The sequence below is a fragment of the Thunnus albacares genome, chromosome 7, assembly GCF_914725855.1.
Source record: "Thunnus albacares chromosome 7, fThuAlb1.1, whole genome shotgun sequence".
Taxonomy (NCBI): domain Eukaryota; kingdom Metazoa; phylum Chordata; class Actinopteri; order Scombriformes; family Scombridae; genus Thunnus; species Thunnus albacares.
Genome location: NC_058112.1, coordinates 19,068,131 through 19,093,083, shown reverse-complemented (window position 1 = coordinate 19,093,083; position 24,953 = coordinate 19,068,131). Strand labels below are relative to the sequence as shown.

At 42.0% G+C, this 24,953-nt stretch overlaps 1 protein-coding gene across 1 annotated transcript in view; it reads right to left on the bottom strand.

Annotated features, from left to right (window-relative positions):
• The window catches only part of otud7a (OTU deubiquitinase 7A), a 38,076-nt gene that overhangs the window by 6,148 nt on the left and 6,975 nt on the right, over positions 1–24,953 (bottom strand). The window contains exons 2-10 of the mRNA XM_044357534.1: positions 15,509–15,640; positions 12,601–12,754; positions 9,535–9,720; positions 9,200–9,418; positions 7,001–7,102; positions 6,314–6,441; positions 5,539–5,651; positions 4,028–4,155; positions 3,790–3,939 (exon numbers count right to left, since the gene is read on the bottom strand). Of these exons, the coding sequence (XP_044213469.1) occupies positions 3,790–3,939; positions 4,028–4,155; positions 5,539–5,651; positions 6,314–6,441; positions 7,001–7,102; positions 9,200–9,418; positions 9,535–9,720; positions 12,601–12,685 (1,111 nt within the window). The 5' untranslated portion in view covers positions 12,686–12,754; positions 15,509–15,640. The remainder of the gene's footprint in view (positions 1–3,789; positions 3,940–4,027; positions 4,156–5,538; positions 5,652–6,313; positions 6,442–7,000; positions 7,103–9,199; positions 9,419–9,534; positions 9,721–12,600; positions 12,755–15,508; positions 15,641–24,953) is intronic.

Below are 24,953 nucleotides of genomic sequence, written 5' to 3'. Positions count from 1 at the left end.
AATTAGTGCAACCACACCCGCACTTGCACATTTAACACTGATAACATAACCACTTATTCGTATCTGATACCACTAGTCGCTAAGCAAACAAATTCCATCAGCCTGGTAAATATATCATTAATAGTATGCTGACAAACTAGGCTTGTCCAGAAATGTATCCAGAGATGTCAAGGTTGTCTTTGCGTCATACCTGCAAATTACAATGAGTTTTACACCATCTATCTAAAAAAAGAAAAAAAAAAAAAAAAAGCATGACTAATGCCTGTAGCACAGTCTGGCCACAGTGTCAAACAGTAATGAGAGCAGTTGCATGGCAGCACTGAAAATTGAGAGAAGAAAAGAGGTTTCCTTAAAGAGAGGTCTTGCCTAGAACAGTCTTGCCCAGAAAAATCCAGTCATACACACACACACACACACACACACACACACACACACAGACAGAAGACAGTGAACCGGCTCCCACTCAGTTCCCACTCGGGTCATTCAGCAGGCAGCGGAGGTTTGTGAGGTGGCGTCCTGGCTCCCACGATGCAGCTGTCCTCCTTTCTCGCCATTCCAAAGTGCTGTGTGTGCTGTTGTTCCCGCTTGGGCTCAGGCCAGGTTCAGAGATTCAACACTGCCAATTGAGCTCTGGGGGACTAAAGTGTGCTGTAATGTATTTACTATCCCTGTTGGCAGCCTTGTTTTGCTGTCCTTGAATGACCGATTCCCATAGCTTATGCGTGGATGACATCATAGCTCTCCATGGAATGCGAGCTGTGTACTCAGCAACGAAGCTGCTAGCCTGCCTCGCCTTGCTCCGTTTGCAACTTTGATTTTGGGGGGGGGGGATGCAACATTTTGACAAAAAGGGGGAGGAAACTTGGGTGTAACTTGTGAGGAAACAGCTGTTGGAAATGAGGTAGATAACCTCTCTCAGCATTATATCACAGGGTTTGACGGGTCATGAATATATTTGCCTTGTCTGTTTTTTGTTTGTGCACAATAAGCACCTCAAGTATACCATGCCTTTTGTCACGAGAGCAGAATGAGAATGGATTCTCTCCCCTCCTTTACTCCCTTCAGAGAACAAAGTCACCCATTACAAGCTTTTATTCACAGCAGTTACACTGAGCCAATGTTTCCTCTGTTTTGCGATTCAAGAACAATTTGTACTGTCTGGAAAATGAACAAATTTGAATTCCTGACTTTGGTCACTCTGCACAGCTGCAGATTTAAAGGGCCCAATTCACCAGAGTAAACAGCAGTCATGCATATAAACAAGCTGGAGCTTTTTGCCACAGAATTTAACGCCGGAACCATGGTGGTAATTACAAGAGCATCACATTTGAAGTAACTCATAAAACCACAACAAATAACGTTCTAATTCTTATTGCCATATTGATTTAATTATGCTGACTGGCTGGTGAGTAATACACAGGGTGTCTTTAATAGATAGAGAAATGAAAACCAGCCAGAGCTGGATGGTTACACCACACTGTTATGTAGGTGGTCTTTGTGTAAAAGACGACCATTTACTTCATTCAAATAGGTGTTAGAGGGTTGATGATGGGATGCCAAAGAAAACCTGGAAGTGTTTTGGTATTGGGACCAGAGCTTGAAATAGCTCCAGAGTTTTCCAGAGGGCTAGTTCCCCTCATACGTTGTTTAACCACAGGAGCACAAACAAGCTGATAAAAGACATGGCCAGCGGCGTCTACTGAGGAGCCAGTCATTATCACACAGCAGGTGAGGAGCAGCGGGTTGATAGAAAACATACCTGTGTGGACAGGGCTCTGAGGTCACCTGACTACCTTACTCAGAAAAAAAAAACACTTGACTGCTCTTTTGGGATGTGCTGAGGAAAAAAAAACTGAAATAAAAGAAATCTTGATCCTTTGCAATAACCCCTGACTTGGGTCACCCATCCACCATCAATATAGCCCCAGCAGCCGTGCAAGCAGGCCATAAAAGGGGCAGTAGCGTGATGTGTCAGTGTGATTTAGAGTCAGGTTACTGGGAGGGACTCTGCTATAATCTTCCATACAGAGGGCTGAAGAAAGAGCCAGTATTCTAGCCCAGCCTCTGGCACCTGAACACACACAGGGCCAACGGCCCCGCCGATGCTCTTCACTGTGCTGGGGGAAACCGAGAGCAACCCTCCACCTGAGACGTCCACACAGTGGCCTGACTGTCAGGAGAGAGGGTTGGTTTGTCGGGGGCCCCAGCAGCCCGGGACCCTGCCCATATGTGGTGATGTGGTGAGGGCTTAGGGGCCGGCTGGGGCTACTCTGCCCTAATTGGCAGTGGAAGATTAGATCTGCCTGTCTGTCTGGCATCTGTTCAGAGATACGAGCTAGTTTGGCAACATTGTTTCTGAAAATACAGAAATGATAAGGAAATGCAAAACCCAGGTTCTAAAATAGCATGCAAAAACATATAAATATATTTCTTTCATCCATGAAAATAATGAAAAACATAGGCAGAGCAGCACAGATTTGTATCATTGCTGTGCAATATGATTCATCACATGACACACAAATGAACTTAGCTAAGTGTGCAAGTGTTTTCATAACATCCTGGAGAGAGACTGCAGACAAAACGCGCTCTGATCCTATCACAGGACACAGTGTACCAGAATGAAAAAGTACAGTCATCCAGTGGTGTTATGATCCAGCTACAGCGGGTTCTTTGGACTTATGCACCATCTGGTGGACAAAAAGAGAATCCCGTCTACCACACTCGAACACCCAAAGAAAAGTAGAGTGCAGAATAGTTAGGGGGCTGTGGAGAAGGCTGCATTTGATGAGCTGCTGGTATTAAAGGGAAAGCCTTCAGTGCAGGGATGGCAGGTTAGTAATCATGCCTGTCTGCTAGTCTTCAGTGGTCGTATCCTGACTTAATAACTAGGTTGGTGTTTATAGGCCGAGAATAGGGCCTTCCAGAACAAGAAGAGCACAAGAGAAAGAGAAAGAGAAGGAGGAAGACAGATAGAGGAAGAAAGAAACAGTTTGCGTAAATGTGTCTGTATGTGAGAGCGAGAAAGAGTCAGAGAGACAGATTTGGCCGGCTGCCCACGCAAATGACAAACGAGTTCCACCCACTGAGTCAGATACAGAAGAGTGCCGTGACTACTAAGACTGGTTGTCAAGGAGATCCACTCCATGTGAGGATTACTCTGACCTCAAGAATAAGCAAAGCATCCGGAGTGGGAACACTGGCATCTGAGTGGGCAAAACAGGACAAAAAAAAAAAGAAGAAAAAACAGAAAATCAACAGTCACTTGCCACAACATAACCCAATCCATGTGCTCCACAAAGCACCATATCACAAATTCCTGCGAAAGAGGCAGAACAGACACGCCTACTGTAACAAACCAAATTCAACCAACAGTGACTTCAAAGAGAGAAACTGTGGAAATACAGTACACTAACTTAACGGTTTAAATTATTTGGCCGATGCTCAATAAGTCAGGAGAAGGAGCCACTGTCCACTTTCTCTCTATGCTGGCCACTCCCTGGTTCCTGCTGCCAACTGGCCTGTTTTAATAATGGATCACAGGTAATTAGACTGCTGTCTCATACATTATTCATCTCTAACAGGACAGGCAGACCACTCGCCCTCACTCTGCAATCTACCCACTAAAGTTGAAAGCAAAGTCTGTCTAATTATTGCACATTACAGCAGGTGACACTTTGGATTTCTAAGAGAAGGTCAATATAAAAAGGTCCATATCCCAGATCTCAACCTGCAGAAGTCACCCAGTTTTTCTATCGGGTCACTCCTGGGTGTTTTGTGATGATTGCATACCTTGCTCTCGCTGCTGGTCTCTCTGCTCCATGGACACCAGCGCGGAGAAGTGAGCCTGATCGTAGGCCAAGACCAGAGGGGAGCAGTGGCAGCGGCTCGGAGGCACCTCCAGAGGAAGATAGAGCCCTCCAAATGGGATGGGAGCAAACGCTGGAAATCACAGAGAACACCGACTTTAGCGTCAGTCCTTTTGCTTATCTTACTGCATTGTAGAAGATGGAGGCAAGATGGAGTCTACCTTCTCCTCCTGAGTCTCTGAGCATCGTGTCGGCCACCACTACAATCGGCCTGCGTAACACGTGGGCCAGCACAAACACATGGAACTCCTCCAGACTCTCATAGACCGGATCCTCTGAGTTATCCACCCTGCACAAAAAAAAAAAAACCACATAACACTGAGGGATCATGGGATACTATAACAATTTCCTGAATTGATACTGACTGATACAAGCACATTCTCAGTCAGAATAGTAAATACATATGCTAATCATGTGCCTGCGTAATCTAATCTGATCCACTTGGATCCATTTTGCCCTCTGGCTACGTTTAACAGACTGGGCAACAATGTACAAAGATCCATCTCTTACTACATGTGTTTGAAGGAAAGAGAGAGTGAGAGAGAAAGAGGGAGGGAAGAGAAAAAAAAAGCAGGGGCAGAGCTCTCAGGCATGCAACCACCAGGGAACCAGAGGATGTGCAACAATTAAGTTGTCAGCCACACAAACATCCACGCCGCCAAATTCACTCTAATAAAGAGCCTCTTAATATGTGAATCCCACTGATCCTATTTAGGGGCTCATCTCACACTAGGACCATCAAACATCCCTAACCTGATTACTGTATTACAGTCAAACTCAATGAGAGGTTAAAACCACCAGAGTAAATGAGTAAATTATGTTGTTTAATGGGTTATTTGAAGTGATAGAGGGCTTCATGCTGGACGAGTCAGAGCTGAAAATACAGTGAATTCATGTAAAAAGACAACACAAGAGACTCAAAAACCTGCTTCGGTGACATTTCACTTAATTAAACTATATCTCTTCCTGTTCATCATGTTGTTTTTCAGATCAGTCGGCACACCTGGTGTGTGTGTATGAGAAAATATGTATGTTTATTTCAGTGAAAATGGAAACAAGAGAGAAACCACACAACATTGTTGTGCGTAGAAAAAGGAAACCAGAGTTAGTTTCCAACCTGCTTCTGTACCCTGAGATAAACCCACTCGTACAGTGTTTATGCGGGGGGGGAGGAGGGTGTTGCACGAATCACATCACCTGCTACAGCTAAAAGTAACCCACAACTCAGGGGAGGCTGTTGCAGCCAAAATGATTAATACTGAGGGCAGCCAGTAGATGGCACAGTATCACATGTGAGCTTCAGTTATGTTATTACATCAAGGAAGCAATTTGAAAGAGCAACAGTCCGAGTGGAGGCAATGAGTTTCCCTGACAAATCCATCTTAGTGAGAACGTCACTTTTGTTTTAATCTCGGGCTTCCTGCTGTGTCTCGATGCACGAGGCATTAAAACACAGCAGGAGCGTTGTAAATGTGTGATGTGGGATGAGAGCTGCACAACTCGACACTGTGGCTCTGCTCTGTTTTCTGCTCTCCGTCTCACGTTATGGAGCAAACAAAGCCGGATTCTGGTTAAATAAATGTAATATGTGTCGTGTCTTGGGAGTCCACGGTGTGAATGCTTGCAGGCTTTTTTTGGGGGGATAAATGTGTACTTGAGTCAAACAGCTTACCCTCCACTGGTGTTGCCATTTTTGCTGAGGTGAGTGCGAGGCTCACTGGAGGCCAACTTCAGCAGCTCGTTCCACTCTCTCTCCCACTCCTCCTCGGTGTACAGCAGCCCTGACTACAGACACACACACATGAAAATGAAAACTCTGGTGACCATGTGCTCATCCTCACCCACATAGTCTCTATTCTCATTTGATGTCTCTGTTTCTATCTGTGTCTTCGAGGTTGTTTCCTGAAGCTCTATGCATCTGCACATGTGGACATTTTTTGTTGTGTTTTTTATGTTAATGGATAGTTTAACAAAAGAGACAAACAGGAAATACGGGTAATTAGAGAAAGATGCACAACATTCAACAAAGGGCCCTGGACAGACTCAAACCGGGACACCGCCTTTACATGTGATGCGTCTTAGACCACTGGGCCGCCAGGATGCCCCAGGCATTTTTAAAACATAAGCATCTGGACTACTTCTTCGCCTGAGCTATCTTTGGTGACACAATTTTTTTTCTAATAGATTGGCAAATACTTTAATCCAAGAACATCGAGAGAAGGGAGAGAAAGTGAGGAGGATTTGACTCACTTGGTAGCATACAGTAGAAAAACTATTTCCCTTGAAGCAAAAATCCAAATGTGGGAGCTAACATGAGCATTTATTAACAGAGGTTACAAGTGGCTCATCCCTCCGCTTTCTCAGATGGATTTCTTAATATGTCATTAGTCAAAGAGGATGTGATGCAAATAGGAGGTGCGGTGTGCTAAGACGGACACGCTCCTAACCTCCTTGTTCTGTTGGGTTTGCTGCCACCTCCACCTCCTCTTCAGAGCGTCTCTCTCCGCTCCGCTCTTCATCATGGTGTACAGGGATTTCCTCAGCATCAGGTCTCTGTCATGGAAGCCCCACATCCCTGATCAACACAGACACACGCCGTCGTTACCGCATGTTAAGATTGAGAACGTAACAGCACTGCGACTAGAAGGCTGAAACAAGAGGTTGCAGTTCAAAACTACATAAAATGATACGATTATGTTTCAATCATTCAGCTCTTTAACTTCATATCTAAAAATGTCTTTCATCCCTCATCAAAGAGCTTTAGTTGTCTGACTGTCAGTGCAGATTACATTAGCTCTGGTGCCTCTAACCCCAACAGCACCTCACACTGGGGAGTCAACCATCTCCTTCAGCATGTACCTGAATATCCCATCATCCCCCGAACCCAGCAGCTGACAGTCTCCTGCAATCTACAGGTCATTTATCCTCCTCCCTCTAACCCTTGTTTCCTTTCCAATTCCTTCTTTCTCACTCCCTCCTCTGGATTCAGCGGCTGTGATGCAGCACTGACACTCTGTCACAGACTCGCACAGATGTTCCATGTCAAGTTCGCTTGTTAAAGCTGTACTCAAGAAATAATGATGGATGTTATGGTCAAACTGTATGTTAAAATATGGTGTACAGAAGTAGCTCACCTAAAGAGGCAGCATGCAGAAGGCAGTTCCCGTCCCCTGTGGTGGCCAGAGGAAGCAGTTTCTTACAGCTGGTGCACATGGTGGACCACCAGTTCAGACGACCTGCACACATGTACAATATAATGAGTGCATCATGATGGATATCTGCAACTAAAAATTAATTCTGTACAAAACTGAGAAACAGAAGGGAACAAACAGACTGCAGCACAATGCTTTAATCTCAAAAAAAGCTTGGTGGTCAGGGCTGGGCTTTCTGTCATCTATATACTGCTGACTATCTAATGAAGCATGAAATAAACGTAAGATTTGTATAGTCCAATACTATTCTGTCCAATTGGGCTTTACAGGGCCATAACAACATAGGCTTTGCACATAAGTGAAAAAAAAAAATTATATAAACCTTGGTAGAGAAAATCCCTGCTTCCATGGATAGATAGGAATGCAACAGGTGGGAAAAAGGCAATCAAAATAAATGAACACAAAGCTGTAACAGTAACAATAATGAAGAGTTCAACAGTAATTTAATAATTAGTTGAATTTTAATGTAATAAGAACAATAAAATAACCCCAAATAAATAAGTCTCAGAATGTAGATTCATGAAAAAAGGGGTCAGGAAAGGGGGTGCTGACAGGTAAGTGGAGTATGGAGCAAGTCTTTTTAATGAGTCAAAGTAGTTTAGTTCAGTTAATGTCCTAATTTTATTATTTAAAAACCAAATATATGTGTGAATGATGTTTCCTATCTTGTGGAAAGATTGCCAATGGTTACTTTTCTGTCTGTTTAGTGACATTAAAATCTTGACTCCTTTCATCCATCAGATTCAGGAAAAAAACAGAAATGTCACCAACTACTTTGGTGCACTGACAGGTCTTGACAGGAGACTTACGTTTTGCATGTTAACTATTCAGTCACCTTTATATTCAAACGTCACTTAATATTTTACAGTATCGCACTACCAGAGCAGGTACCAGTAACAGCCCGCTGAGAACAATTATTTGCCAACAAACATGATTAGCCTCGATGGCTGAACTTTGAAGGGGATGATTAACACGGGCCATATGCCTGCACCAAACCTCAAAAACCCAGCTGTCGTCGCCACCCCCTACCCCCCCAAAAACCACTCTGAATATCTTCCTCCTCAGTACAGTATCACCAGTTTTCGCTCCATCGCCGCCCTGCCTGCGTCCCTGCGGGAGAGAGGACTGCTTCACAGCCCAGGGCACTGCACACTGCTATACTGCAGTCAGCCTCGCTGCTCTGAGCCTGGGGTGATCTGACTGCATCATTTATTTAACAACAGTAAACACAGAGGAGGCTCTGAATGATTTACCCCTCAGTGTAGACTGGCTCAAAAATGCAGATGTTTTTGCATTTCTCAATATGCAGATAGTGAATTTGTTTCACATGTTAGATATCAAAGTTAATTTTCTGGAAAGATTGACTACTATTCCATCCCAGTGTGTTACATTCATTTGTTACAGTCAAAAACGGTGCATATGCAGTGTGGATGGACTATCGTGTCTGAGATTCAACCACTAATAAAGTGAAGCAAATGCACAACTTGTTTTTTATTTGACCTTTCCTTAATTGCAGAGATACATATTTCATAGGTGTGGTGTTACCCACAGTTTATGATGCATAAAATTTGGATAAAATTTGTGACTGTAATGTCAATAAGAGATCAGATTCCACCATCTGGTTGGTTTAGTCACTGTTTAAAATGCATTTATAAGATTATTAGGACAACTTCTCTCTTATTTATGGAGGTCAATATATTTAATACTCCCAAAATTCTTCTTAGTTGTTCCCAGATCTTGAACAGAATTAGCTGAGAGGGCTGCAGTCTCAGTGTGGGAAAGTCTGCAGGAAGATTTGAAATATCGCTAACTAGTTTCTCTCTGTAAGTTCAAAGCTTCAGCTGGGAGATGAATCCTTTGGGATCCCGGATGCTTTGAATTAGTTGTTGTCGTCTTACTTCCAGATGATGCAGCCACTCTGATCTTCTCACTCTCTCTTTTACTCTACCTCCTCTGTCTGCATTACTGACTTTCACTCGCACCTCTCTCTGTTGCTGCTTCTGCATTTCAGTGTGATCTAAATAAAGAATACTGTGAAATGCGCAAGATTCTATTACATATCTTATATCAGTAGAAAGAGTACTATAACTGCTTTATTATATTATATCCTCTAGTACTCACCAGCTTGCTCAAGAGCCATCATGGTGGACTGTTCTATCAGGTCTCTCTCGATGAAGCTCCTGAAATCCTCGCTGTACACGCTGAGGTCCGGTAGCTGGAATGTGTAGATGGGCATCTCAAGAGGGAACTGCTCGCTGGTACACTCACTGGCCACCTGTAGCCGCGCCAGGGAGACGATAGCAGAGCTGGCGTGGGAGATCCCGCGGGACAGACGCTTCTCTAAAAGAGGAAAAGAAGGGAGAGTTGAACAGATGAGTGGGAGAAGAAACCGAAGAGAAAGAAAAACTTTTGAGGTCATTCGTGGCGGTCATATTTTGTTGAGACGGCCGTGCTACCTTGTGCATTGTCCTCCTGCTTTTGTGCACACGGCCTGTCGATCTTGCTGACATGGGTGGGTGTGTCACGTGTCTCTGGCTGTTTGTAGTAGCGGCCCTCATTGAAGACCTGCGGCAGGTTGGCAGTGTGGACCTGCCTGAGCTCCTCATAATCATTTAGAGCAGCACTGAGGTCCCAGTTTTTACCTGTGGGACAGCAGAAATGTTGCTCCTAATATATGATAACTCCTTTTTTTAAAAAACACACTTTCACTGAAAAACATCCAACATTTTTAAAGAATCAGGGCAGCCTAAATTTGATTTTCACTCAATGCTATGTTCCCACGCATCAAAAAGTTGCTCTGTTTCCTGGTGCAACAGGACCCTGTTCACTGCAGTTTACAGTAAACAAAGTTATATCATGGTGAATAACTCAGAATATGCTACAGATAGCAGAAAGTGAAGAAGAAACTTGGGGGAAAAAAATGCAAAAGAACTGCTGAGTTTGCTGCATATAGGTCAGATTCTCTCCAAGTAATACTATTTTGATAATCTGTTTCCTTTAAAGTTTCATCTCCTTTTTATTATTTAAAATAAATAATTTAAAAAAATCATAAATAAAAATAACAATCCCCAAATATAATGTTATATATAGCTCATATGGGCCATGTGGAACAAAAGCTGTACAGCGCAGGAAAACATGCTGCATCATAAGGAGAATAACTAGAGGTTGAGGTTGGGTGGTGCCACCAAAATGAAGATAGTGAGGGGAGACAGATCCTTTAACAGAGTGACAGCAATATCCTGGTAAGCAGGAGGGACCCACGCATACACACATACATGCCATGAACACACACAGACACAGTTGTCTCCTCTGGGTGCCGTCTCTCTCACAGAAATCCCTTCTAGGTTTAAGAGAAGCAAGTCAAGCCACAGCCTTATTTTATCTCAGTGATGCCAAAGGATCCGTCTGCAAAACAGTCTTTATAAAACTCACATTAACGCCTGAAAACATTCAGAGGGCCGCGTGTCTGGTATCTGCATGTAACTTGAGCATGTTCTTGAGATGGGGTCCGTTAATGGACCCTCTGTTTAAGAGACCTGGAGGAAGTTATCCTCTTTCTTCCTGACTTGCAGACATGATGATTCTCTGCTGTCTGAACATGAAACCTGACACCACTACTCGCTGTCTCTCATGCCAATCAATGCAAAACTGACCCTACTGTATGAATCTCAGTAGCTTGAGTGGATCAAATCCAGGCATACAACTTAAAGTCGAGCGACGGAGCCACTCGTGACCTAATGCATGCAGTTTAAATGCTTCGACATTAGCGTAAATCAATCAATTAGTGTAACATGGAGAGCATTGTTTCAGCTCGCTCCCTTATTTGTAATGGCTGTTGTCAGCAAAAGGAAAACTGATAAATTCATCTGCAGTAAGAATATAAGTTCTCCACACCACATCCATTAGAAACAAAGTAGCTCCACCCAACTTTCTCATTAGGATTTTCCATACAGGGACAGTAGAAGGGCTGCAACTAGCCATTATTTTCATTATTTATTCATTTGCTGATTATTTCCTTGATAATCAATTATTTGTGTGGCTCATAAAATGTCAATAAAACGTCCATCTCAAGTTCTCAGAGTCTATGGTTACTCTTCCAAATGGCGTGTTTTGTCCGACCAACAATCAAAAAGCCAAAGATACTCAGTTTATTATCATAAAGGAGTATGAAAACCAGAAAACATTCACTTTTGGGAAGATGGAGCCAGTGAATTTTTGCCATTTTCACTCAAAAAATTGATTAAATGATTATTCAATTATCTAAATCATTGTCAATTAATTTTCTGTGTATTGACTACTAGATTGTTGCAGCTCGACACAGTAGAACTGCATCTTTTTGAGCAAGTATTCTGTAAACTCTAACAGATTAAAAACAAAAACACCTGTAATTATTAACCTTTTTTCCATTTCCTGTGAAAGTTAAAAACTCTGACCTAAGACCTGAGAAAAAAAACATCCTGGTTCTCAATAAATGTAACCACAGAGGTCAGAAAACATTCTTCAGTACATAAACCAGCCTCTAGGGGGAAGCACCACATGATGTCTGCCTGTCTGTCTCATCACACCATCCTGACTCAGACCAGAGGGTCACAGAGCAGCTGATTGATGCAGGTCTGGAAAGCTAAGCTAACACCGGATCAAGGCAGCTGGCATTATACGACTGGCTGAAACAGGACGTCCGGGGCCCCGTGTCTGTCTTGTCTGAGTGCAGTGTCTTGTTTGGTGTCTGTTAGTGTCACACGTATGCCCCTGTGGCTTTCTGCCAAGGCAGAATCAGAGAAAAATGACTGAGAGGGAGGGAGGGAGGGAGGGAGGGAGGGAGAGAGAGACAGACACCCAACACTTTAATTCTTTTATCAGACTAGACACCAGCTGCATTATATACACACACACACACACACACAGACAAAAACTTTCCAGGACACACACGTACACACTATGAGGATTTCATCCCCTAATGGATGTGTGATTAGTGTGATGCATTTGTGCTTTTATTCCTGTACAGTAGACAAAATTATGTCTGCATTTAAAGTTCAGCATTTCTTCACTTAAGTTTGAGCAGATATTGGAATGCACATGTAAAAAAACAAAAGCATCACTTGCCATCTCTACATATTGATGTCAATTCAACTGACCATCAACCGGTTTTTTGTTGCCTCCTGTGTTTTTTTTTTTTCCTCCAAGTGGTACTATATGTAAGCTATACAAGTGCCAGTAGCACTCTGCTCCTCAATGAGTTCCAATGAATGGGCACAAAGCTCTCCCCGGGGAGTGCACTCGTAAAACCGTCACACTGGCCTCTAAATCAGCAAGCTGGCTCACTGTTACAGGCCCCTCTCCTCTCCACCCCTCCTTTGTTTCCTTTCTTTTCCTTTCCCCTTATCTCCTCTCATCCCCTCCGCATACTTCAGTGCAACTGTAGCACATCAGGGAGCAGCTGATCAAAACAAAAAATTCCCCAAATATCAAGTCTTCTATGTCATAATTTGTTTCCAGTGCTGGATATACAGGTGGTCTCTTACCTTCCAGCAGGTCTCTTGCCAGACCCGGTTCTGCCCCCGTGGACCGAACAAAGTCTGACAGGACCGCGTCCATGTCCAGAGTCATGTGATCATGTGTGTGCGCTGCCCAAGGTGCAGCGGTGGCCTTGGTGGACGCCAGCCTTCACGTTCTCATCTGAAAAAAACAAAAACAAAAAAAAAAAAAAAACAGCAATGTATGTTTTACGGTAAATCCAATTCAGACACACTTTTGAAAACCCATCACTCACTCATGAGAAAACAGTTTCTGGATATCCTCTCTCTCTTTTTTTTTTTTTTTTTTTTTTAAATCCCAGCCAGTACACTCTCTGCCTGCTTGTTCTGATGTGTAATGCTTCATAGAGCTGATGGTTCATAGTACTGTGAATAGCACTCCACTCCCAGTGCTCCTCCTCCTCCGGCTAACAGTCAGTCATAACACAATATCCAGCAGCACAGATGTAATATCAACAACACAGCCAGAGGTCGTATCCAGGACACACCTGCCTATCTCCAAAGCCTTTGGCCAGCCGCCCATGATCATAACAACACTAACTCTCTTCCTGTCACTGAGTGTCAACCAGAGGTTTCTGTGTATGATCCAGTATCTTGAACCATATCTGTGTTGGTCAGAAAGTAAGGATGCCTGGCGACGGTTTTAGGAGCCGTGTGAATCAGTGTGATGTTATTTAGTGTGATGGTAGCTGAAGAACATATTTACATCACAGCTATTTAGCACTCAATCTCTAATTATCAACAAGCATTGCCTTGTTAAGTCATAAACAATACTTGTAAGGTGCACACGCGTACACTCCCTCGGCCCATGGAATGAATGAGTCCATGCATAGCTGTCATTCCACTTGAGGCTGTGTGGGAGCCAGAGGAGCGCGGCTCAGAGCATTGTCAGTGAAGAAACAAACACCCACAGGTTTGCAGCTCTGACACCGGGCCTCTGTGTGCGGACCAGAGGTTAGAAGGCTGCTCAGGTCCGTGGATTTGACCTAAGAGGAGTTAGAGCATGCTGGAGACATCTATACTCTGCCCACGGCTCTCAGCAGCAAGAAGAAGAAGAAGAAGAGAGGCTCTAACTTTCAGCGTGCCACATGACATGACTGTCAGACACACAGTCTGTTCTGGAAATAGAGTTGACACAAAACAAATGCTGTTGTTTCCTGTTTCTGAGGCTGAAGAATATTAGTGGATTTAACAGAACAATCTCAGGTTTGAAATGTCCTCTCAGTCAGCGTTATCGTCACATGAGAATTAAGGGCTCACAACAACGTTTAAAAAAAAAAAAAAAAAGATAGCTGAGCACTGCCTGATTGTTGGCATCAGAGAGAAAATATCTTTGTTCAAGACCCAGTGAATTTAGTCTTTATCATATGCATTATTAATGAGTCAAAGCTGCACTTAAGCTGTAGTTTAGCTGACCTAGTTACTGTCAGCCATTTGCATTGTGTTGCATGTGCATTATTGTACTGAGAGACTCTAAGCACATGTAAACTACAGGAAACACAGGGTGGTCACCTGGAGCAGTTACCACCAAAGATTGTCAGAGATCATGTTATGGACATGATATGGTTGATGCATATCATGTTATCATATCAAAAGTCCAACATGAATATGATGTGTATTTGGTAGACTTCTTTCTTAGAGAGCAACTAAATGTTTATTTATAACGTTAAAATACAGGCTTACTCGTTTCAATTGTAGGACACTGCTTACAGGAAAATACAAAAGAAATCATTCTATGGGGTAGCTGCTATTGTTTGAGGACCAAAGAGACAACATATGTGCACATGACTACACTCTCCAGGGGCAGACACTTAACTCAGTACCGAATAATAGTCTACCCATCAACTGAGAATCACAATATTGCTTCGCAGGGCAGAAATCCTTGAGTGTAGTGATGAGGAGTGACACACAGAAATAGCTGAATATTATAAGTCATGACCTCATCTCTTCCCTTAAGATTGGCCCTATTCAGATCGCTTTCCCTGTGGGAGGTAATTATGACTCAGAAACACCCAACTGCATGTTTTTCTATCTGGCATGAAAACATGTGGGCCAGAGGACCTCGGGACTGTCCATATTCCTCTTAATCATAATGGAAATTTGCATATTGGTCACACAGACTGTGTCAGACTTCTGCAAAAATATGAAGGTATTGCAGCATTGTGAACTACAGAAAAAGGGCAAGGCTGTAGTTACTCTTTATTTTTCTTACTGCTGAAAAAATGCAGTGAGAAGGCCAAATGCTGTAGTGATATTCTGTCCTTAAATTGTCTGTGGCTCTCAGCCCCAAGCCCATTTGTTCCTATTAAAGCTGGGCACAGTTCTGCATTGTAAGGAGTAAACGGTGCACTTGTTGGGGCCTATTTTCAGCAACAGATTAATACCACTATATGTGAGATTAACTGAAGTAAATGTTCATCGTGATAAAGGAACATGTCTTGCAGTACTCCAGGCAGACACTGAAGTTGTTTTATAGCCATGTGATAAATATGCTACCCAACCATGAACTGTATGTCCACGATCTCTCTACTCTCTCTGTGTTTCCCAAAACCCAAGGTGACATCCTCAAATTTCTTCTTTGGTCCTGACCAACAGTCCGCAATCCAAATATATTCAGTTTACTGTAATAGAAGACTAAAGAAACCAGAGGAACATTTAAGAGGCTGGAATCATTTTTTCTTAAAAATCTTGCATATTGTCACAATAAATGGTTAAAACCTTGATGTGAGTATCTTTAGTTCTTGGAAAACAATGGAGGTCACAGGACTTGTTAATAGGATTTTCATGAGTTTTGTTGACAATCATAAAAATATTGAATATCACCAGGTTTATCCTTTAAAATGTTATTTAGCAGTGTTACTAAATAGTGTTACAGTGCTCCAGTTATCAAACGTACTTTCTGTATTTTCGCTGAGGGTTGTTGAGAAGCCATCTGATGACCGTCGGACTGTCAGGACCAGAAGCAGCTCTAGTCCATGGCTTCAGAGGCAGCGGAGAGGAGAGGAAGACACTGGGGATGCAGAGAACCCTGAAACACACACACACACACACACACACACACACACACACACACACAGCAACATTGAAAGTTATTCTCCTAAAACAGGAAGTTATGGCCCTTAGTTCTGATTGGCTGAGTCTAATTTGAAGCTGCTGTAAAACACCCGACCGACACACACCTGTGACCACGTCTGTGTTAATGCACTAATCCAAAATTACCCCTCAAGCCATTACTTTCATCATGTGTCATTTAGAAACCACTTTGTCCACCACCTGTTCATCAGACCGGCAGAAAGTATTACTCTTATCAGTCAACATTTTGTTATCATTTGATTATTGATCAAAGATTGATAACCATTTTTGCTTCATTTTAAGAAGATGCCATGCTTGAGTGCTTTGAGAACAACAGCTTACGTGTGTAACTACACCTGCCAGCTGTTGTAAAATCACGATGAAGCAGTTTTATTTCTTCTGAGATTTCTTTAAACAGCCTAAAGTGTACATAGTGACAGCAGCTTTTTTTCTAAGACACCGCCTTATGACATTATTTACTTTGGCGTAATCACGTTTTAAAGGTCCACTCCCTAGAATGCAGGTGTGTTTGACACCAGTGTCGACACGGTGAAGAAAGTGCAGCGCTAGCCTCACACTCTTCGCTTTTACGTAACATAACGCAAACATGCTGACGCCACTAAAGGCAGGTCACTGTCAGTGCTCCAGGACGATGCTGCATGACACAGCAGGCACAGATGTGATTATAGTGTGTGGTGGGAGGCAAAGATACACGGAACAAGTGAGAGAAAGCTGATTGACCGGCCGCAGTGGAAACTCTGCGGATATTCTGACATCCTCCCCAGTGGCTCACACCAGCCGACGCCACTCTCCACCCTCTCAGCAGAGCGCTGGCAAGTGCTGGGGAGTTAGTGTCAAAGCTCTCCTAAGTGGGACTGAAATATCCTTCAGTGTTATGCATTATTCACACAAACAGTAAAAAGGTTCATATACTGTATGTGTCCTCTATTTATTTGTACAATCTCTCACAGCGACTTCCACCAAAGCACCGTGTTATAGTTCAAATGAGACAGTTTCCACCATTAAATTAGCAGTAATACAAGTGTAAGTGTTTGAAAATGGTGAATTATTACTACTTCAACCGTTGCAGCGAGCTGATGGCTGTCAAAAAATAAATAAGTTTACGAGAACCACTTATAATTATCAGGGCTGCGAATAGTACAAGAACATTCCACTCAAGCTACTTGACTAACATTGTCCTCAAGTAAAAATGAGATTACTTGTGTTGAAAAATAATTAAGCAGAAGTTCTAAAATAGCAAACTGCTTTTAGTACCAGTCATAATGAAAGACCCTTGCAGGATCTCCACTAACTTTTTAAAAAGTCCGAATTACCTCTCCAATTTAGTGCGAGTGATGACCATCTTTTCCTTACAGGAAATCTATCTTTCTAGGTGAAAAGAAGTTCAAAATGACATTCAAGTACAATTGGCAAATGTTTTTTTCCATCTACAGCGACTTACATTTCTTTCCCCGTACACACATCAGGTGCAAGTCTTGCTCAAAGACGCTTTAACACGTGGACACGAGGGTGAGGGGATCGGGCCAGCAGTCCTACAATTAATGGTCAAACCGCTCTTCCACCTCTTCCGTCCTCTGTATGAACTCAAATTCGCCTCATTGTGTCATAATAACTACACTGTAACCTTCTCTGTGATTCTTTTATTTTTTAAAGTAGTTTTTTTATATTACAAAATTCATAAGTACAATCATAAATCATAAATTGCTACTAAATTATAATATTCAGAGCACAAGCTGTATGTTTCTGCACCTGCTAATTAGTCATAGTGTGTATGCTTTGACTGTACATTTGGGTCACAGATGAACAGACGATGTTCACTGCACGTTTTATCTTTCATCTTTTGGTCTCAACGCAAACACTAAAGTTTAAGAAGACCACTGAGGGGAAACGTGTGGCCTCGCAAACCAGCTACCGGCGGCTTCTCTTCACTCAGATGTTTCTGCTCTCTTACAATCTGCCGAGACGCAGACAAATTAGTAACAGAACAGAGTCAAGTTGTGTGTTCTCCTCACTGTCTTTACAAAAGCACAGACACACATTGGAAAACACACACTGTGTTGTTTACTTCCTATGGTCGACTGACCCGTGAGCGTTCGGCCCGCGGTCCCACCATATTTACGAGGGCCCGTTTGTAGACAGTAAAAAAAACCGAGACACTGAACTCGTCTCTTAATCATCTGCCTGCACAAACACTGGAGGACGGCACGCTGAATTCTCCTCCGGCAGAGCTTCACATAACAGTGCCGTCTCACAAACACTGCAGCTTTACAGTGTAAAATCCAACAGCCTCAAATTATTAATTTAATTCCAATTTCCGTCAGATGGAGCATCCGACCGCAGATATGACATAGATTAAACATCTATTTAATAAATATAAACTCAGATTTCATCACCAAATACATTTTTTTTCATAAATTACAGCCATCATTTGGATACAAGATAGCAACATTGCATAACAGACTATTATAAATGAGCCACCCGGGGAGCTGCTGGATCCACCACGCTGAGCGGTACATCACTGATGTTTATAATACAGACACCGAAAGACAAGCAGCTTTTTATTGTAAGTGACATTTAAAAATGTAGTATTAGTGTCATGTATATATTTAACAGTTAGTACTAAACTTAATTCAACATTATAGCTATCAATCATGTATGTACACTTCAAATCACAAGACAGGAAACCTACCTGTGTGAATACTTCAGCTGAGGGGTCTTTATGGGTGTTTTAATCTAATCAAACATTTCTCTGATGAACTTTTGTAAGTGCACGGACACAGCTGTTTCTAACTCAACCTCAAAAATAATTAGATGCAAAACAAGCTGACACACTAACACTGAACAGCAGCTCCCCGCCCTCTACTTCCTTTTTAATGTTTAACACTACTTGAAGCTTCACTACTTTAAACCACCAGTAAACCAGCTGGCTAAGTGTGAAGCGACTTACTGTGAGTGAATCTACATCACAACAAAAACTAACTTCCTTTTACTCCGTGAACATGTCACTGTGTCATACATAGATGCGAACAGTGACAGTCACAGGAAAAAAATATGCACAGTTGTTTTCCCATGAAGTTGTTTGTCATTTCACATGAATTTTCTTTTCCACCATTACGTGCAAATGTGCTGCGGGCTATTTTTTTCCACAATGTACATGTATTCACATAGCCATTTTACAGTAATAGGATGAGTTATAGCTGAAATAATTGTCTCCATACGGAGCGGTGATCGCCCACATGCAAGGCAGATACGCAGCAGGTGGGAGGTGAACATACTGTACAAACACTTATACTCTTCTCTTTGCACTGCATCTCCTCCATTGCTGGAAAATGGTCAGGCAGTAAATCCTATGCATGTACACACAGGTTAGTGGCAGTGTATACATTTGCAGTTATGCTTTTAAGTAAGCTTTTTAATGCTTGCTTCTATTTTGACTTATATTTTGCAAATGTGAGTTCATGTAGATGTCAGAGTGCACTTGAGTGCTCTTTGTGGCCTGTATGCCTTCGCCATCCTTTACACACTTCTAGGCATCATTAATTTATGTTTATTGCATTCAAAGTCTTATAATTTATGTTTTTGTCCCCACTTTCCTTAAACCTGCCTTGTCTGCTTCTACTTTTGGCTTTTGATTTTCAGAAAGTTTCAACAATCCTAAAAAACTTCTAATGAAAGGAGAGTGTACACGCATATACAGTGCAGAGGAAGGACAAAAAAAATCAGAACACCTCACAATATTATGCAGGTCAATACACTGTTCTGGTCTATTGAGGCTAATGTTGATGGAGAAATGGATCTCTGCTTTTTTTTTTAATGATGGATTCCTTAGTGTAGGATTGTTAAATGTCAGTTCAAAAACCAAGAGCCTGATATCAAAACCTGAAACTTACCAATATTACTTTAAGTCACTTTAAAAATGAATTTCTAATAGCCTATACCTGTGCTGGAAATAAAGACAAAGCAGTTCTTCATTGTTGGCTGATTATTGTTTAAATGTTTGGGCGGTTATATTTTCTTTCAGTGATGAGTCTCCATCATTACACCAACCAATGTTCAAAATTAGTTGCTCTCATTCAAATTACACTCAGTTGAAATAAATCTGTCACTCGGGGACAATAAAGTCTATTTATCTATCTTACATCGCTCACTGCAAGAGGTGAGAAAGGGCTCGCTCAATTTGGAAATGTAATGACGCATGTGTCACTTACCAAACTGTAGCATACAGCGTGAGGTGGAAAAACCTTGAAAAAAAAAACTTACAATATCACATAAAATGATAAATATAGAACAAATACATCAAAATATCAGTGTATTAAGTTAAAGAGTAGTCTGGTTTGTAAAAGAAAAACTTTTTTTTTTAATAAAATCATTTCCAAAGAGAAAAATGTACCTCAAAGTCATTTCAAGCCATTTTAGAAATGCTTACATACATTAGGAGAAATTAAAAAAAACAATACTTTAAAGCCAGAGATGTATTTTTTGTGTTAATAAGTAGAATCTCCCTTCAAATTTTCACACTAGCAAACCAAAACTCCAAGCAGAATATGCCATAAAAATATTTTTCTTTAAAGTTATGTTTAAGAAACTGTTTGTTCGATATGTAGTGTGACATTATTCAAAGTTATGCCTGATCCTTTCATCATTACATGTTAAATTCAAGCGGGAACCTCTGGGACAGAAAAATGAAGCCAATGTGTAAGTGTCAAAAACTGCAGTTCCTCAATTGGCCACTTGAGGCTCCAAGAGTGAGTCAATCCCCATAGACCGCCATGTTAAAATACCCGACTTTACAGAAGAAACAAAAACGGGTTTTGGTCTCTATAGCTAATTTCCCCAATCATAACAACTGTACAGGGGGGGGGGGATTTTTTTATAACTCACTTGTTTAATTCTTATTAAGCCGTAAAGTTATGCATAATTAAGGACATGGCCACTTTGAGTGACAGGTCACTAGCCGCTAGGTGGCCAGGCTTCATTCAGCCCGCCTCAGCTCCACATTTTTGCCCATTTTGGATTAGCCGGGAGTTAGGCGGAGTCGGGCACTGCCAAGATGGCGACGGCCGGAGCCGCCCACTTCGAGCTTCAAAGCCACTCTTCAGAAACCAGTGGGTGACATCACGGTGGCTACGTCCATATTTATTTTAATTTTTTTTTTACAGTCTTTGGTTAAATTCTGTTGTTGTCTCTGTTTCTTTGAAAGAAAGCCAGGACTCTGCGGACAATATTTTATGGTTACTATGACAAACAATCAACTGGGAAAATTATTGGAGAAAAAAAATGATTTGACACATGAAACTCTAGCACACTGTAAAAAAGTAAACTGGAAAAGTAAAGCTTCAAAAGTGATTCCCAAGGTTATATGAACATATGAAAACAATGAAATGTCACAACCATGTCCAACACAGCATAGTCTCATATCCCTGAACCAATCACAAACTCCTAGTAATACCTGTCACTACCTGCCCTGCTGCAAAATCAGTCCCCATTTTTACTTGACAAAGCAGAAAATTGTTTAGTCTAATAAGTAAATGAGTTGAACCTTTTTATAAAGACTGTGACAAGCTGCTGCTGAACCTGCCAGTGGCACAACATCTGGTGTCAGCCTCCAACCCGCCTCCAGCCAAGAGGACGTGTGAGGAGGCCTAGCAGCTAGGGGAGGGTTTTCTAGATTCTATCAATTTTTTCGGTATATTTTAAGGGCTGAAATATATTTAATATATCTTTAGCTTGTTCCAGCTTCTGAAATTCCAGACTCTATCTTTATCTCTTTTCTCTTATTTTTACTCTTAATCTTTCTAAATTGCATATCATATAGTTTTTGACTGTTGGTCAAACAAAACAAGCAATGTGACAACATCACCTTGTATGATGGGAGCTTGTAATTGGATTTTTTGACATTTATAGTCCAAAAAAAAAAATCAAAAATGCATCCTTAGATTAAATGATGATGAAAATAATAATTAGTTGCTATATATATTGGTTTGATACATTCTGATTTGAGCGATTTGTTGATCTTAAATGTGATAGTTGATCTAAGCGATTGACTGCATCCTGCTTGGGAAGGACTGGCTCACTTCCCAGCTCCCCAGTATAGTAGTTCAGAGAGTAAACAGGACCACTGAAACCTGAAACCTAAACCTGATATACAAAATAATGGCAAGAGACCTGTCCAGCAAGGGTTGGACATGAGATGCGGGCTTGTTAGATGATCACAAGTCTGATCTCTCCTCTCCTGAACAGAATATTTTAGACTCTTCAAGGCAGGCAGAGAATAAAATCTTACATTCTGGCTCGGACAAACAGCTCGGTAGGGCCAAACTATGGTCTCATCACCAGCGGGTGAGCTGAGCGGCAGTTAGCGGGGCCAAACACCAACAAGCTGAAACTGCTGTGTTCAACACTAGTAGATAAACACCCTGTGATCCCCCCTCTCTGGGGTGCATGAGTGTGTGGCGACACAAATGTGCATACGTGTGTGTGTGTGTGTGTGTGCAAAAACACTGAGCATGTTTTATTGCATGTTCACCACTCAGTGTGCCCTCAATGTGTTTACCAAATCAAAGCCAACAGGGCAAGTGCTTCCACAAAGGGCTGCCAAAAAACACAGAAGACAGCTAATAAAAGATGGCATTCATTCTTATCCGGTACGTATTCACATGCCTGTGCACAGAAAAATGTCAGGCCACCCTCTCAGTTGTGGTTAGAGGACAGGGAAAAAAGAAAAACACCTGTTTTTCCAACAACAATGGATACAGCTTCACTATGTTAATATACAACAAAATGGAAACATTTAGAGCAGACAACAGTTTCAAAATGGTGTTGTTGCTCAGCTATTAATGATGTAATTCAACAAATAAAAGGCAGAAAAAGAAATGGAACACATACTGTTACCGTATGACTTGGGGTAATTGTATATTGGAGAAACAAATGAGCACAATTTCAGGGAAACTGATCATTTCCACCTTGCATCAATATTGAAAAATCAACAAAATCCATTAGCGTGTTTTTCGTATAAAGGCACACTTTAGAGGCATGGGGAAATTCATGTAACAGGATATTATAATATCTCACTAAACTATAAACTAAGCACTTCCGCTGTTTCAAAGTCCTTGCTTGAGAGCACAAGATTCAATCAGAGAATTTCAATGTGGAGTGGAAGCACCACTTGCTATTCAGCCTTCATATCAGTCAGTCAGCCTCGATCTCTGTCCCTCCTCCTCTTGCAGCCACAATAGCAAGCTTGTACTTGTGGTGATTGTGTATGTGCCTCACCAGTGCTCAGTGCGCAGGAGCTACATGTGTGACAGCGAACGTGTGCACGCGTGTGTACGTGCATAAACACCACCATCTAGACTGCATAACAGACAGCCTGTGGCATGAATGGCGGCGTCTCAATCAGTACCTGGGTTGACATACTCCAGCGAGGGCTCTTCACGCAGCACCGGCTCATCAAGTTAAACCATTTTGATTTTTGAGAGCTCCATCTCTGTCTCTCTCTCTTCACCCACCACCTGGGTGTGTGCCGAGTCCCTCCTCATCCCCTCCATTACGCTCCACTCACCAGTGGGACTTCCCCTGCCTTCAGGACCCACAGATGGCATAGCTGTGACCTTAGAGCACCCTGTCACCCTGAGAAATCAAATGCTGAGCTCCACGCCCCCTTTTGAGAAAGACAGACAGCAAGGGGAAGACGATACAGAAAGAAAGCCAGGAAGTAAAGATCCTCCGTACGTCACTCACCAACATTTACCGCTCCTGTTTGACGCGAGGCAGAAAGAGGATGTAATACTTTGAAGTCTTGACTTTATGCACTTACACAAATAATTTGTCTCTCTTTCTGTTAATCCTTCTCTAAACTTAAAAAAAAAAAAAAAATTGTCTGGTCTCTGTGCAGCAGCCCTTCACATGCAGGGAGAAAAGATGCTGCTAGAAGCAATAATGTCACTTTGCATCTCATTGCTGCGCTGCACACTGCCAGCACAGCATATGCATGGAGTGGAGAGTTGTTGTCAATTTGCACTAAATGCATCATCGCATTAATATTTGAGGTCGATTTCAATGAATGCTGCAGTGGACGGCGTGAGCACTGCACCTGAGGGACACTCGGTTTTTGTTAGAAGCCAGGTGAATCACAATTTTAAATTTACCGTCACAATCATAAATTTCCACCGCTACACCTGTGCCTCTCATAGATTACGGACACAAAAGGTTGCACGACATGTATCGCTAAAAGCAACGCTCAGCATTTACACCACCAGCGATAAATCCATGTAACAACGAAAGAAATAATTCTTATGTCTGACCTTAAAGTCAAGTCATATCTTCAGTTCCAACAGAGCTAAAGACAAAGCTCAGCTGTGTGTGCAGCAGCATGCACCCAAACAAAGATCTGCTTGCTGAGGGGCACAGCACAAGATCATAACCCCTTAAAATGTCAGTCCCTCCAGCCCCCGCTACCACAGCAGCCAATACCTCTTTTCCCGACTGGACCCTTTTTGACTGAGTGCCACAAGCAGACAGCTGTGACCAGAGACCAAAGCCCTTCTAGAGCAGAAGGTTCTTCACTTTTTGTTGATTTGAAGAAGACAAAAAAAAAAGAAGCAGAAACCATTAATGCTGTGGTTATAAATTACACATTTAATGGGTATATTAATGACATGGTAAAAGGGGAGTTTTTAAGACTTCAGGTGTGCACAGAAGAGAAGTAAAGAACTGCTTGCTATCTGAATATTTATCTTCTGATCCCATGTGAGATAAACAGACCAACTAGCTGAAGCCAGCTGGTGTTTCCTATTTGAGTTTGTGCTGAGGGAGGGTGTCCTCTCAAGTGTTGAACACACAGAATCCTTTGCTTGCTACCACACTCCTCGCCTAGCTCAAGACCTACATGCAGCTCACACTCTGAAAATTCCTTGGAATATTATGGTATATTGATCGGCTTCATTTGTAAAGATTACTGTCATTGCACACCGATCAGTGATTATTGGGAGTTTATTGTTACTGTATATATATAGTGTATATTTTTACATCTAAGCCCAGAGGATGTGCAGTAGGTTGTAATAATGTCTCCTATCCACATTTTCCATTTCAGATATGAAACACACACAGCTAGATAGAGCTAAACTAAGAAGCTATACAGTACTTCATGTTCTCTTGTCAACCTGATTATTTCATTTTGATACCATGAAAAAAAAAAAGAATAGGAAAATGGCATTCCCTGCACAGCAGTGCACAATGTCATGTTAGTG